The 16,224-nt window shown below is 49.0% G+C and overlaps 2 protein-coding genes across 2 annotated transcripts; both read left to right on the top strand.

Moving 5' to 3' along the window:
• The first annotated feature begins 468 nt into the window (after positions 1-468).
• On the top strand, positions 469-3,393 carry LOC112214907 (zinc finger MYND domain-containing protein 15-like). Its single transcript, XM_042297845.1, has 3 exons — positions 469-1,203; positions 1,508-1,757; positions 3,093-3,393. The coding sequence occupies exons 1-3, from the start codon at positions 954-956 to the stop codon at positions 3,283-3,285; spliced, it is 693 nt and encodes a 230-aa protein (XP_042153779.1). The 5' UTR covers positions 469-953; the 3' UTR covers positions 3,286-3,393.
• A 1,253-nt stretch (positions 3,394-4,646) lies between these two features.
• Positions 4,647-15,818, top strand: LOC112214984 (zinc finger MYND domain-containing protein 15-like). Its single transcript, XM_042297844.1, has 10 exons — positions 4,647-4,855; positions 5,062-5,220; positions 5,562-5,657; positions 8,594-8,710; positions 8,826-8,914; positions 9,295-9,396; positions 12,366-12,495; positions 13,979-14,037; positions 14,192-14,352; positions 15,513-15,818. Exons 1-10 carry the CDS (start codon positions 4,807-4,809, stop codon positions 15,700-15,702), a joined length of 1,152 nt encoding a protein of 383 aa, XP_042153778.1. The 5' UTR covers positions 4,647-4,806; the 3' UTR covers positions 15,703-15,818.
• The last annotated feature ends 406 nt before the right edge of the window (positions 15,819-16,224 follow it).

Raw genomic sequence — 16,224 nt, 5'->3', positions numbered from 1 at the left:
AGTACAGCTACGACTGGAAGTGACTTTTTGTAGCTGGTTAGGAGAACTTACGCAGCAGGTTAGGATAATTAGGTTACGGTTAGGAGAATTAACAATGTGGCAGGTTAGGATAATTAACAATGTGGCAGGTTAGGATAATTAACAATGTGGCAGTTTAGGAGACTTAGGTTAAGTTTAGGATAATTAACGTGGCAGGTTAGGAGACTTAGGTTAAGTTTAGGATAATTAACGTGGCAGGTTAGGAGACTTAGGTTAAGGTTAGGAAAAGGTTTAGGGTTAGCTAAAATACTCTCCTAACCTGTACTCCTCCAGTGTCACAACCCTGAATCACATTACCGCTTAAGTGCAGAAATCTAGTACAACACCACCCACTAGCGGTGATTTATTTAATAGCGCTCCGTAGAAAATATTGATTAATTGATCATGTTTGATAAGGCCTGACGTAAAGATTGTTTTGGGGACAGACGAAATGTTTTGTAATCAAATGGATTGTTCGATCATTAAAATATTTGCTGTAGGCTAGAGAAATAAAAATAGACTGACCATTTTTTGCGGGACAAATGGTGTTCCTTTTTGGAATGCTCATCGCGTAAAACAATGACGCCTTTGCTTTCGTAAAACAACATATTTTTGTCGCATGTTTATTTTCATTTTTCAAATTCCTCAAAACAACCTAGGCTACAGGTGATAGAAGGCCTTTTCCAACCAAAGAACAAACAGATTTAAGCGAAAAAAATATAGCCCTACTCAAGGTAAAGAAAATTCTATTAATGGAAGTTGATTAATAGGATAGAATGATGGTGGAATAATATGTATGTTTTCACTATCTGTAGCGTTTGTCTGTGGTTGACAACGTCCCTTACATTTCCTCCATATTATGCCTAGTGCTCTTTCGGTCTACCTCTCTTCTCTCTTGAGTCTTTTTGACCGACCTACGTCTTGCTCATTTTCAGATGGAGTTAGTGTCAGGTTACCGTGACCGGATGATTGAGTTCTCGGAGGCTATGGCACAGTGGTATCGCTGCTTCCAGACCACCCGTAGGGGGCGCAAAGAACCACATAGTGATTTCTGGGGGTACGATTTTCCCCGATACCACATGGACCGCTCACCGTACTGGATACTGCACCTGCTGGATTGCGCTGCAAAGCCACCTGCAGCTATTCCACGGCTAGAACAGGCTGGAGTGGACCCCTCCGAGCTCAGTGAGTAAAACCTTTAGGCATAGCCTGCGTGATCTACTGGAGCACACAGAGTATTTCATTCTTACCTCTTGAAGCTGTTATCCAAAAAGCTATCATACCGTAATACCAAAACGCTATACCTACGGTCAATTCCACGATAACGGAATTATGCGGAGACTCTTTAGGTCTATGCCAAAAAATATATATGAAAAATCAGTCTCAGCGTAAGCCATTACCATATAATTGCCCCTATCGAACCAACTTTTTCTTTGTCTCTCTGTCTCTCCCACCCTTCCTCCCCTCTTCTCTCTCTCTCCCTCTGTAGTAAGTAGTGAAGGAGAGAGTGTTCTGATGGTGACGGATGCCTCTGGCCTGCCCCTGGGCTTTGACGTGCTGGCCGGTGGCTGGGCGGGGGCGCTGGGTGGGGGCGAGGCGGCGGGTGGAGATGGGAAGGGGGCCCTGGAGACAATCCAGAAGATGGTAGGACTGCTGAGACGCTGCATGGAGGCCCCCATGACTGGCGGGTTGCCTCGGAGACCACACATGCTCCACGTCAATGACAAGAAGCTTCACAGGTACAAACTCAGACAAAAGGGTTCTTTACGGAGGGATAGGGTTCTACCAATAATTTTTGGAAGACGAGGGTTCTTTTGTAAGGCAAAGGGTTCTACCTAGAACCTTTAACATCCCAAGAGTTCTTTGGAAGTCAAGAAAGAACCATAGAACCATATGAGGGTGGCAGGGTAGCCTAGTGGTTAGAGCATTGGACTTGTAACCGAAAGGTTGCAAGTTCGCATCCCCGAGCTGACAAGGTACAAATCTGTTGTTCTGCCCCTGAACAGGCTGTCATTGAAAATAAGAATTTGTTCTTAACTGACTTGCCTAGTAAAATTAAAATAAAATATAATTCCCAGCATGTTCTTTTGCAGGGAGATTTTCAGAATTGTTTGTTTTACTGTAATATCTGTCTTTTTGCATGTCCATTGATTGGTTGATTCATTTTATGCAACAGGAATATAAATAACATACCGTTTTCTAAACTAATCCAATCTGTTAGTCATTTTGTTGACTGGACCCGTTATACTGAGACGGTTGTTCAAGTTTAGATGATTGAGGTAATCTCAGTTTTCAATCTTCCTTAACCTGGCAGACATTCTGAATGCAGTTTGCAGATGTCTAACGATTAGACTTGTTGTATATTCTAACTCTGGCTGGATTCCAATAGGAATTACAAATCACTTTGCAAAGCCAGCATAGTATGACTTGCAGGCCTGATGTGGCCTGTAAACCAGGAGTTTCCTAACACCACTGTGTTCGGGTATAACTAGGTCCTCAAATAAAGGCCTTAAATTGGCCAATTGTCATTATCCAATGTATCCTGCTTAAGCCAGGAAAAGACCACCCTATGGGACTCCCAATCACAGCCGGATGTGATACAGCCAGGAATGAAACCAGGGACTGTAGTGACGCCTCATGCACTGAGATGCAACGCCTTACACCACTGTGCCACTCGGGAGGCCTCCAAATGATAAAATGGTTCTTGGTTAACCCAAAAGGGTTCTACCCAGCACCTAAATGGGTTTCCCCATGGGGACAAACCGAAGAACCCTGTATGGTTCTACTTAGCAGCTTTTTTCCCCTAAGTATAAGGAACGAAGGGCCTCTTTTTGGTAAGATATCATATCTGTTTTCTAACCCAGTATATAGCTCTTTCTACGTGTCTTCTGTCTCTCTCCCTCTCTTATCCCCTCTCTCTCTGTCTCTCTGTCTCTCTCCCTCTCTCATCCCCTCTCTCCCTCTCTCTCTCTCACCCCCCCCTCTCTCTCTCCTCTCATCCCCTCTCTCCCTCTCTCTCTCATCCCCCTCTCTCTCCTCTCATCCCCCTCTCTCTCTCTCCTCTCATCCTCCAGGTTGCTGAGTAGGTGTGAGAAGGCCCTCACCATTCTGAAGGTGGTTCTGTGGCCCCAGGCCCTGGGTGACTGGGGCCTCACAGAGGTGGAGCAGGTGGACGGAGGAGAGTCCTTCAGTATGCGCTGGCCTCCGACCTGCTACTGTCACGTGTGTAAGAAACACTCCTTCCCCAGTCAGCTGAAACCATGGTAAGGCGAGGAGAGAGAGAGAGAGAGAGACAGAGAGAGAGGCAGAGAGACATAGAGAGACATACAGACAGAGAGAGAGAGAGACAGACAGACAGAGGAAGAGAGAGAGAGAGAGAGAGAGAGACAGAGAGAGAGAGAGAGAGACAGAAAGAGAGAGACACAGAGACAGAGAGAGAGAGAGACAGAGCCAGAGAGAGAGAGAGAGAGAGAGAGAGAGAGAGCCAGAGAGAGAGAGACAGAGAGAGAGAGAGAGAGAGACAGAAAGGAGAGAGAGACACAGAGACAGAGAGAGACAGAGATAGAGAGAGACAGTGAGAGAGAGAGACAGAGACAAAGACAGAGAGAGAGAGAGAGTGCTTGGGTGACCTGACAGACCTGAGAGTACTGAGAGAATAAGAGAGAGGTGATTTGTAGTCAACGCACATGGCAACACGACCTGCTGGAGGCAAGCTAAACAGAGTAGTGATCTCAACAGATTTGGCATTTGTAAAACCAAAAGTCTCCAATAATGATGTTATGGTCCCAAAGGATTACACAGGTATAGTCTGTTACAGCACATATCTGGTAGTAGGTTATGTTCCTACGCAGCATTGGGCTAGGTTACCACCAGCTGAGACTCTCAGAGAGGTGCCGCGCTTAAGAGGCTTTTTACATTAGATTAGTGCTCAGCTCAGCATTACTGAGGCCTGTTGAAACAGATGGCTCAGGTCTTTTGCAAGTCAGCAGGAACCTATTAGCTGGGTTATCAGGTTTCTTTATCACCGTAAATCCCACTTTTTCCTTCCCCCTTGGTTCTGTGTGGATAGAAGAGCTTTGTTGGCAGACTGTTGTTTTGTTGCTTTCGCCAGCTTCTTTGTGGTTGTCATGACGAAGGATTTGGCTTAAGCAGGAAAAGAGATTGGCATTTGTGGTCATTCGTTACTTTGCAGAGTCAGTTTTTTAATATTTTATGTTGCTTGCTGATATACAGGAAGTGGCCATTGTCTGTCTGAGAATGTAAGACTATTTTTGAGGAAGTGTTTACAAACAAGTGTCTCTTTCACATTGTCAAACACGACACTCTCAATTCCTCTGTCTTTCTCCCTGCATGTTTTAAACCATCTCCTTCCCCTTTCTTTGTCTGGTTGCTTTTCTGTCATCCGTCCATCTCCTGGTCTTTCTTTGTCTGGTTGCTTTTCTGTCATCCGTCCATCTCCTGGTCTTTCTTTGTCTGGTTGCTTTTCTGTCATCCGTCCATCTCCTGGTCTTTCTTTTTGTCTCCATTTCCCCATCTCCTGGTCTTTCTTTTCTGGTTGCCTTTTCTCCACAATTCCTGGTCCTTTGTCTCCATTTCCCCCTCTCTTTCCCTTTTCTCCTACACCCCCTCCCCCTCCCCCCTCTGTGGTATGTTGCTGTGTCTCTCTCGTCCCATAGTCCACAGTGCAAGGCTGTCCTGTACTGTTCTGACCAGTGTTCCCAGGCAGACCAGATCCGCTGTCCAGAGGATGCCAGTCACCAGCACTGGTGTGAAAAACTGGCCTGCTACATGAGCCACGAGTCACAGCTTGCCGAGCTGCCATTCAGCTACGCCGCAGGTAGGGGGCGCAGTAACAAAATGACAGGGAATGTGTTTAAGGCCAGAAAGGAAGGAGGAACCATAAGAGTGCTACTGAATGTATATATATCTCAGTGTCCTCCCTCTCTTACGCTACAGCTTTCTTTTCATTCTGTAAACCCCCCCCACCTCTCCAACTTTTCTCTTCCTCTCTTGGTTTCTTCATCCACTATTCTACCCAATCAGAGGTGACAGCTGTTGATTTTGACCTGGAACACTTCCTGAATAAGAATAAACTGGACAGTGGTTACTGGGTACACTGGAGCCTCCTGGTACGCTCCCCCAGATATGAGCTCCATCCCACAGTGGAACAGTCCAGAGATCAATACCCCCACTGGTTCACAGGTTGGTACGGCCCAGTAGCCAACAACTCACATCACTTTGTTTTGGATAATGATGTTTTGGTGAACATTTTGATTGGATAATGATGATTTGTTGAACATTTTGATTGGAGAATGATGTTTTGGTGAGCATTTTGATTGGAGAAGGATGATTTGGTGAGCGTTTTGATTGGATAATGATGATTTGGTGGGTGTTTTTATTACCAAAGTAACAACACTGTACTTCATAGACAAGGTGCCTATGGGTTACTATAGTGGAGCTAGTAGTAGCTATAACGTACCTAGTGTTGCTGTGTTGCTGTGTAGTGATGAACTAAGTTATCCTGCTGTATGTGATGTGTTAAGGTCACAGTGAGCCCTTTGGACCCCTGAAAAGAGAGGGAGACATCCTGCTCTGTAGCCCAGCTCCTCATGCAGTCCCCAGCGTCACCAAACCACTGGGTAAAACAGAAACTACAGCCAGAATGGGACAATAGTCCCATTAATGTTGTATCACTCACTTTCACCTTCAAACAATGTTATAATACTGATGTTCGTTAAATCTCTCATTATCTCCCCTCTCCCTCTCTTTCTTATCTCCCCTCTCTCTCATCTCCCCTCTCTCTCTCTTTCTTATCTCCCCTCTCTCTCTCTCTCTATCGCTGTCACTTTCTCTCTTTATTATCTCCCCTCTCTCTCTCTCTCTCTCTTTCTTATCTCCCCCTCTCTCTCTATCACTGTCACTTTCTCTCTCTGTCTCTCTCCCTCTCTCTATCGCTGTCACTTTCTCTCTCTGTCTCTCTCCCTCTCTCCCTCTCTCTCTCTATAGCCGTCACTTTCTCTCTTTGTCTCTCTCTCTCTCTCTCTCTCTCTTCTCTCTCTGTCACTCTGTCTCTCTCTCTGTCACTCTGTCTCTCTGTCACTCTGTCTCTCTGTCTCTCTCTCTCTCTCTCTCTGTCTCACTCCTCTCTGTCTCTCTGTCTCACTCCTCTCTGTCACTCTGTCTCTCTCTCTCTGTCTCTGTCACTCTGTCTCTCTGTCTCTCTGTCTCTCTGTCTCTCTGTCTCACTCTCTCTCTCTCTCTCTCTCTGTCTCACTCCTCTCTGTCTCTCTGTCTCACTCTCTGTCGCTCTCTCTCTCTGTCTCACTCCTCTCTCTCTCTGTCTCACTCCTCTCTGTCTCTCTGTCTCTCTGTCTCTCTGTCTCTCTGTCTCTCTCTCTCTGTCTCACTCAATTGTCTTTATTCTCAAGTCTCTTATTACTTCATTGTCAAATTATACTATAAAAAAATAAAAATATTTATATATAAATAAATCTGTCACTCTGCTCTCTAATAATAGTAGTCTCTGGGATGACCATCTCTCTGTCTCACTCTCAACAATATTAATGAGAACAACAATACATTAAAGCCATGGTAGTGGACCAGTCTCAACATGACTGAGAAGACACTGTCACTCTGTGGACCAGTCTCAACATGACTGAGAAGACTCATGACCTCTAGTGGAGCAGTCTCTCTGTCTGAGAAGACTCTGACCTCTAGTAGACCTGTCAATTCAATTCAATTGACTTTATTGACATGGCAAGTTCATTATTACTTACATTGTCAAATTATACATATAAAAAAATAAAAATATTTATATATAAATAAATGGTGGGACCAACAGCAATAATAATAGTAGTAGTGGACATGGGATGACCATTAACAACTACAACAACAATATTAATGAGAACAACAATACATTAAAGCCATGGTAGTGGACCAGTCTCAACATGACTGAGAAGACACATGACCTGGTAGTGGACCAGTCTCAACATGACTGAGAAGACACATGACCTGGTAGTGGAGCAGTCTCAACATGACTGAGAAGACACATGACCTGGTAGTAGACCAGTGTCAACATGACTGAGAAGACACATGACCTGGTAGTGGACCAGTGTCAACATGACTGAGAAGACACATGGCCTGGTAGTGGAGCAGTCTCAACATGACTGAGAAGACACATGACCTGGTAGTAGACCAGTCTCAACATGACTGAGAAGACACATGACCTGGTAGTGGACCAGTCTCAACATGACTGAGAAGACACATGACCTGGTAGTGGAGCAGTCTCAACATGACTGAGAAGACACATGACCTGGTAGTAGACCAGTGTCAACATGACTGAGAAGACACATGACCTGGTAGTGGACCAGTGTCAACATGACTGAGAAGACACATGACCTGGCAGTGGACCAGTGTCAACATGACTGAGAAGACACATGACCTGGTAGTAGACCAGTCTCAACATGACTGAGAAGACACATGACCTGGTAGTGGACCAGTGTCAACATGACTGAGAAGACACATGACCTGGTAGTGGACCAGTCTCAACATGACTGAGAAGACACATGACCTGGTAGTAGACCAGTGTCAACATGACTGAGAAGACACATGACCTGGTAGTAGACCAGTGTCAACATGACTGAGAAGACACATGACCTGGTAGTGGACCAGTCTCAACATGACTGAGAAGACACATGACCTGGTAGTAGACCAGTGTCAACATGACTGAGAAGACACATGACCTGGTAGTAGACCAGTCTCAACATGACTGAGAAGACACATGACCTGGTAGTAGACCAGTCTCAACATGACTGAGAAGACACATGACCTGGTAGTAGACCAGTGTCAACATGACTGAGAAGACACATGACCTGGTAGTAGACCAGTCTCAACATGACTGAGAAGACACATGACCTGGTAGTAGACCAGTCTCAACATGACTGAGAAGACACATGACCTGGTAGTAGACCAGTTTCAACATGACTGAGAAGACACATGACCTGGTAGTAGACCAGTGTCAACATGACTGAGAAGACACATGACCTGGTAGTAGACCAGTCTCAACATGACTGAGAAGACACATGACCTGGTAGTAGACCAGTGTCAACATGACTGAGAAGACACATGACCTGGTAGTAGACCAGTCTCAACATGACTGAGAAGACACATGACCTGGTAGTAGACCAGTCTCAACATGACTGAGAAGACACATGACCTGGTAGTAGACCAGTGTCAACATGACTGAGAAGACACATGACCTGGTAGTAGACCAGTCTCAACATGACTGAGAAGACACATGACCTGGTAGTAGACCAGTCTCAACATGACTGAGAAGACACATGACCTGGTAGTAGACCAGTCTCAACATGACTGAGAAGACACATGACCTGGTAGTGGACCAGTGTCAACATGACTGAGAAGACACATGACCTGGTATGAAAGACAAAACAAAACAAGATGGGAAATATTATCGACATTACTTTGCACTTTACACTGGCTGTCCCTCAGGTTGTGGCAGGAGGACACATATTTGGCTGCCAAAACTCTCTCTCACTCTCTCTCTCTCTCTCCTCAGTGTTGTGGAGTCAGTACTGTGAGTGGAGGGGTATCAGTCTGTCCTCTCCTGTGGCTGTTCTTCTCAGCTCCCCTCTATCCATCTACTACATAATCACGTCGATGGTGCCCAAAGACTGTGAGTGTGTGTGAGCTGTGTGTGTGTGTGTGAGAGTGTGTGTGTAATCATGGCATGTCTCAAAGAGAAAGGTTAACTGAACAAGACGACTGAGTGTGCATTATTTGTCCCTCAGTTCCAGAGCTCAACATCCAGAAGAAGCAGTCTCTAAAGATCCACATCATCGACTCCTACAGGGAGTTCCGCTGTCTCAAGGTGTTCTGGGTAGGACTGCAACGCCTGGGATTTCCACCCTGCTCATATCACCACTTCTTCTGCAATCACTTACTCTTCCTGTGTGTGTGTGTGTGTGTTTTCACTTTCATCTCCTGCTTCTTCCTGTGAGGCCTCTTTGTCTGGTCCTTGCAGCTCTCAGCAGGGCGTAAACACAGAGATTAGAATTGACCCCTCCTGTTTCACTTCCCACCCAGAGTAACATCTATCAACTGTCTGTCTGTCTGTCTGTCTGTCTGTCTGTCTGTCTGTCTGTCTGTCTGTTTGCCTATCTCTCTCTCTCTCTCTGCTGGTCTGTCTGTCTGTCTGTCTCTCTCTGTCTGTTTATCTGTCTGCCTGCCTTTGTTTTACTGCCTCCCCTCCACCAATAGGAATTGTCCGTTCTCCTGCCCCACATGACCTTTGAACTGGTGTTCATAGGGGAGGGACTTCCCCCTGAGAGTGACGAGGAGCAGCTCTTTCTGCAGAAGAAGGTGAAACCCCATCCCCCTGAACAACACCTCATCCCCCTGAACAACACCTCATCCCCCTGAACAACACATCATCCCCTGAACAACACCTCATCCCCTGAACAACACATCATTCCCTGAACAACACCTCATCCCCTGAACAACACATCATCCCCCTGAACAACACCTCATCCCCTGAACAACACATCATCCCCCTGAACAACACATCATCCCCTGAACAACACCTCATCCCCCTGAACAACACCTCATCCCCTGAACAACACATCATCCCCTGAACAACACCTCATCCCCTGAACAACATCTTCCCCCTGAACTTGAACAAACCCCCTTGAACAAACCCCCGGAACAACCCCTGAACAGCACCCCCTGAACAACCCCCTGAACAACACCCCTTGAACAACCCCCTGAAGAGCACCCCCTGAACAACACCCCCTCCCTAAACAACACCCCCTCCCTGAACAACACCCCTCCCTGAACAACACCCCCTCCCCCTGAACAACACCCCCTCCCTGAACAACACCCCTCCCCCTGAACAACACCCCTCCCCCTGAACTACCCCCCCACACTGAACACCCCCTCCCTGAACAACACCCCCCTGAACAACACCCTCTCCCTGAACAACACCCCCTCCCTGAACAACACCCCCTCCCTGAACAACACCCCCTCCCTGAACAACACCCCCTCCCTGAACAACACCCCCTCCCTGAACAACACCCCCTCCCTGAACAGCACCCCCTCCCCTGAACAACACCCCCTCCCTGAACAACACCCCTCCCTGAACAACACCCCTCCCCCTGAACAACACCCCCTGAACAACACCCTCCCTGACCAACACCTCCTCCCTGACCAACACCCCCCCCCTGAACAACACCTCCCCCTGAACAACACCCCCCTGAACAACACCCCCCTGAACAACACCCTCCTGAACAACACCCCTCCCTGAACAACACCCCCTCCCCTGAACAACACCCCCTGACCAACACCCCCCCTGAACAACACCCCTCCCCTGAACAACACCCCTCCCTGAACAACACCCCCTCCCCCCTGAACAACACCCCCTGAACAACACCCCCTCCCCCTGAACAACACCCCTCCCTGAACAACACCCCCTCCCCCTGAACAACACCCCCCCCTGAACAACACCCCCTGAACAACACCCCCTCCCCCTGAACAACACCCCTCCCCTGAACAACACCCCCTGAACAACACCCTCCCTGAACAACACCCCTCCCCTGAACAACACCCCTCCCTGAACAACACCCCCTCCCCTGAACAACACCCCTCCCTGAACAACACCCCCCTGAACAACACCCCCCTGAACAACACCCCTCCCCCTGAACAACACCCCCTCCCTGAACAACACCCCTCCCCTGAACAACACCCCTCCCTGAACAACACCCCCTCCCCCTGAACAACACCCCTCCCTGAACAACACCCCCTCCCCCCTGAACAACACCCCTCCCTGAACAACACCCCCTCCCTGAACAACATCCCCTCCCCTGAACAACACCCCTCCCTGAACAACACCCCCTCCCTGAACAACACCCCTCCCCCCTGAACAACACCTCCCTGAACAACACCCCCTCCCTGAACAACACCCCTCCCCCTGAACAACACCCCCTGAACAACACCCCCTCTCCCCTGAACAACACCCCTCCCTGAACAACACCCCCTCCCCTGAACAACACCCCTCCCCCTGAACAACACCCCTCCCCTGAACAACACCCCCCTGAACAACACCCCCTCCCTGAACAACACCCCCTCCCTGAACAACACCCCTCCCCCTGAACAACACCCCCTGAACAACACCCCTCCCCTGAACAACACCCCCTCCCTGAACAACACCCCTCCCTGAACAACACCCCCTCCCCCTGAACAACACCCCCTCCCCCTGAACAACACCCCCTCCCCCTGAACAACACCCCCCCCCCTGAACAACACCCCCCCCTGAACAACACCCCTCCCCCCTGAACAACCCCCTGAACAACACCCCTCCCCCTGAACAACACCCCTCCCCCTGAACAACACCCCTCCCTGAACAACACCCCCTCCCTGAACAACACCCCCCCTGAACAACACCCCTCCCTGAACAACACCCCTCCCCCTGAACAACACCCCCTCCCTGAACAACACCCCTCCCTGAACAACACCCCCTCCCCCCCTGAACAACACCCCCTGAACAACACCCCTCTCCCCTGAACAACACCCCTCCCTGAACAACACCCCCTCCCCCTGAACAACACCCCCCCCCCCTGAACAACACCCCCTCCCTGAACAACACCCCCCTGAACAACACCCCCCTCCCTGAACAACACCCCTCCCTGAACAACACCCCTCCCCCTGAACAACACCCCCCTGAACAACACCCCTCCCCCTGAACAACACCCCCTCCCTGAACAACACCCCCTCCCTGAACAACACCCCTCCCCCTGAACAACACCCCCTCCCCCTGAACAACACCCCTCCCCCTGAACAACACCCCTCCCCCTGAACAACACCCCTCCCCCTGAACAACACCCCCTCCCCCTGAACAACACCCCTCCCCCTGAACAACACCCCTCCCCCTGAACAACACCCCTCCCCCTGAACAACACCCCCTCCCCCCTGAACAACACCCCCTCCCTGAACAACACCCCTCCCTGAACAACACCCCCTCCCTGAACAACACCCCTCCTCCCTGAACAACACCCCTCCCCCTGAACAACACCCCTCCCTGAACAACACCCCTCCCTGAACAACACCCCTCCCTGAACAACACCCCTCCCTGAACAACACCCCCTCCCTGAACAACACCCCCTCCCTGAACAACACCCCCCTCCCTGAACAACACCTGTACAGGTTGTTCTGTAAATCCATTTCACACCAAGTTCATGCAGACAACGTGGTTCCTATAAGTCGATGTAGAGCCGTAGTTTGAGGGTTCCCAGATCCTGACACGGTTCTCCCCTGTCACCATGGGGTTGCTCATCCAGAACGGCCGTGTCCACCTGGTTAACCCCAGCTTCACCCCGGATGAGAAGTTGGACAGGAGGAGCATCCGGGTCAAAGGTTACCGCAGGGCCTATCACATGCTGCAAGGGCCCAAACCTGACCTGGTGATTGGTGAGTATACTGTATGTTGGGGGAGGTGTGTGTGTTTGTGTGTGTTCGTGTGCGTGTATGCAAACAGGACCTTGAGTGGGTGTCCTGTTTGTATGTGAGCTGTGTGTGTGTGTACTTCATTGTGTGTACATTCCTGTGTACGTGTCTGTCTCCAGTTGGCTTCCTGACAGTGTTATTGACGGTATTGTTGAATCGCTGAATAGACGGAAGTGAAGGGAGATCTGGTTTCTCTTCCTGAACTACAGCTCTTTGATTCTTATCAAATAACTTATGATCCTCCTGAGAGGAGGAAGTGTTCCTTACACTGTACTGTAAAACAGGGTAGGACTACTCTAAAACAGGGTAAGACTGTACTGTAAAACAGGGTAGACCTACTGTAAAACAGGGTAGTACTGTACTGTAAAACAGGGTAGACCTACTGTAAAACAGGGTAGTACTGTACTGTAAAACAGGGTAGTATTGTACTGTAAAACAGGGTAGAACTACTGTAAAACAGGGTAGGACTGTACTGCAAAACAGGGTAGAACTACTCTAAAACAGGGTAGTACTGTACTGTAAAACAGGGTAGACCTACTGTAAAACAGGGTAGTACTGTAAAACAGGGTAGAACTACTGTAAAACAGGGTAGTACTGTACTGTAAAACAGGGTAGTACTGTACTGTAAAATGGGGTAGTATTGTACTGTAAAACAGGGTAGAACTACTGTAAAACAGGGTAGTACTGTACTGTAAAATGGGGTAGCACTGTGCTGTAAAACGGGGTATAACTACTGTAAAACAGGGTAGCACTGTACTGTAAAACAGGGTAGAACTACTGTAAAACAGGGTAGTACTGTACTGTAAAATGGGGTAGCACTGTACTGTAAAACAGGGTAGAACTACTGTAAATCAGGGTAGTACTGTACTGTAAAACAGGGTAGTACTGTACTGTAAAACTGGGTAGTACTGTACTGTAAAACAGGGTAGTACTGTACTGTAAAATGGGTAGCACTGTACTGTAAAACAGGGTAGTAATGTACTGTAAAAAGGGGGAACACTGTACTGTAAAACAGGGTAGTACTGTACTGTGAAACAGGGTAGTACTGTACTGTAAAACAGGGTACTATTGTACTGTAAAACAGGGTGCACTGTACTGTAAAATGGGTAGTACTGTACTGTAAAACAGGGTAGTACTGTACTGTAAAATGGGTAGCACTGTACTGTAAAACAGGGTAGCACTGTACTGTAAAACAGGGTAGAACTGTACTGTTAAACAGGGTAGCACTGTACTGTAAAACAGGGTAGTACTGTACTGTAAAACAGGGTAGTACTGCACTGTAAAACAGGGTAGTACTGTACTGTAAAACGGGTAGCACTGTACTGTAAAACAGGGTAGTACTGTACTGTAAAACAGGGTCGCACTGTAGCGCAGACAAGTGTGTTAGGGGACATGAGGACGGAAAACTGGAATGTGTGTGTGTGTGTGTCCATTGTCCATCCAACAGGCTTCAGACCGGCAATCCTGCTTCAGGAGTCGTGGCTCAGCACACTCCCTAGGCTCCAGGTAACACACACACACACACACACACAAACACACCCCCTTCCCTACCAAGCTGTTATTCAAACCTCTCCATATCTCCTGACGCCAACCACTTCCACATTCAACATTCTACCAGTGGGACTGACCATGTGACTGACAGTTCTTCCTGTCTCTGTAGTCCCTGAGGGTTCCAGCCTACTTCTGTGAGGTCGGGGAGTTGAGCTGTGTGTGCAGCCAGCAGGTGATGAGCCAGGCCACCGGGGGCACCCTCTCCCCTGCACACATCAACCCCTTCCACTGCCCCCTGCGCATCACTGGAGGAGATAACATGCTGCCCTGGTGAGGGAGGGACTCGTTCCTTAGAGCTGTTGGGGGGCAATATCTTCTGGTATACTTCTCTGTCTCTCTCTGTCTCTGTTTCTCCCTCTCTCTCTCGCTCTTCTCTCTCTGTCTCCCTCTCTCGCTCTTCTCTCTTTGTCTCCCTCTCTCGCTCTTCTCTCTCTCTCTCTCTTCTCTCTCTCTCGCTCTTCTCTCTCTGTCTCCCTCTCTCGCTCTTCTCTCTTTGTCTCCCTCTCTCCCTCTCTCGCTCTTCTCTCTCTGTCTCCCTCTCTCGCTCTTCTCTCTCTGTCTCTCTCTCTCGCTCTTCTGTCTTTCTCTCTCTCTCTCTCTTCTCTCTCTGTCTCCTCTCTCTCGCTCTTCTCTCTCTCTCTCTCTCTCTCTCTCTCGCTCTTCTCTCTCTGTCTCCCTCTCTCTCTCTCTCTCTCTCTGTCTCCTCTCTCTCTCTCTCTCTCTCTGTCTCCCTCTCTCTCGCTCTTCTCTCTCTCCTCTCTCTCTCGCTCTTCTCTCTCTGTCTCCCTCTCTCTCTCTTCTCTCTCTGTCTCCCTCTCTCGCTCTTCTCTCTCTGTCTCCCCTCTCTCGCTCTTCTTCTCTCTCTCTCTTCTCTCTCTCTGCTCTTCTCTCTCTGTCTCCCTCTCTCTCTCTTCTCTCTCTGTCTCCCTCTCTCGCTCTTCTTCTCTGTCTCTCTCTCTTGCTCTTCTCTCTCTGTCTCCCTCTCTCTCTCTTGCTCTTCTCTCTCTGTCTCTCTCTCTGTCTCCCTCTCTCTCTCTTGCTCTTCTCTCTCTGTCTCTCTCTCTGTCTCCCTCTCTCTCTCAATCTGTCTCTCTCTCTCGCTCTTCTCTCTCTCTGTCTCCCTCTCTCTCTCGCTCTTCTCTCTCTGTCTCTCTCTCTGTCTCCCTCTCTCTCTCGCTCTTCTCTCTCTGTCTCTCTCTCTGTCTCCCTCTCTCTCTCAATCTTTCTCTCTCTGTCTCTCTCTCAATCTTTCTCTGTCTGTCTCTCTCTCTCGCTCTTCTCTCTCTGTCTCTCTCTCTCTGTCTCTCTCGCTGTCTCTCTCTGTCTTCTCTCTGTCTCTCTCTCTCTCTGTCTCTCTCTCTCTCTGTTTTGTGTTAACCCTAAACCTAAGAAAGTGCCTGCTATATGACCTGTCCCCTTCTCCCTCCCAGGTATTCCAATGCCTTCATCTTCCATCTGAGGTACAAGCCCGTACATAGTGAGAAACGACCTTCTGTGGCCTACCCCAATGCCCCGCCTCTGCAGGTAGAGCCGGCCAATCAGGAACCTGACTACCCTGTGAAGATGAGTCGCAGGGATAGGAAGCAGGCCGCCCGCAATATGCCCCGCAAACGCAAATGATGATAACAACATGCACACACGTACGCACTCAAACACAAACGTATACACACTGGCACACACACACACACACTGGCACACACACACACACACTGGCACACACACACACACTGGCACACACACACACTGGCACACACACACACACACTGGCACACACACACACACACTGGCACACACACACACTGGCACACACACACACACACACTGGCACACACACACACACTGGCACACACACACACACACACTGGCACACACACACACACACTGGCACACACACACACACACTGGCACACACACACACACTGGCACACACACACACTGGCACACACACACTGGCACACACACACACACACTGGCACACACACACACACACTGGCACACACACACACACACTGGCACACACACACACACACTGGCACACACACACACACACTGGCACACACACACACTAGGACACACACACACACTGGCACACACACACACTGGCACACACACACACACTGGCACACACACACACACTGGCAC

This window comes from Oncorhynchus tshawytscha, linkage group LG15, assembly GCF_018296145.1.
Source record: "Oncorhynchus tshawytscha isolate Ot180627B linkage group LG15, Otsh_v2.0, whole genome shotgun sequence".
In the NCBI taxonomy this organism is placed as follows: Eukaryota; Metazoa; Chordata; class Actinopteri; order Salmoniformes; family Salmonidae; genus Oncorhynchus; species Oncorhynchus tshawytscha.
Note: the sequence above shows the minus strand (reverse complement) of the source record. Positions and strands in the feature narration are given on the sequence as shown.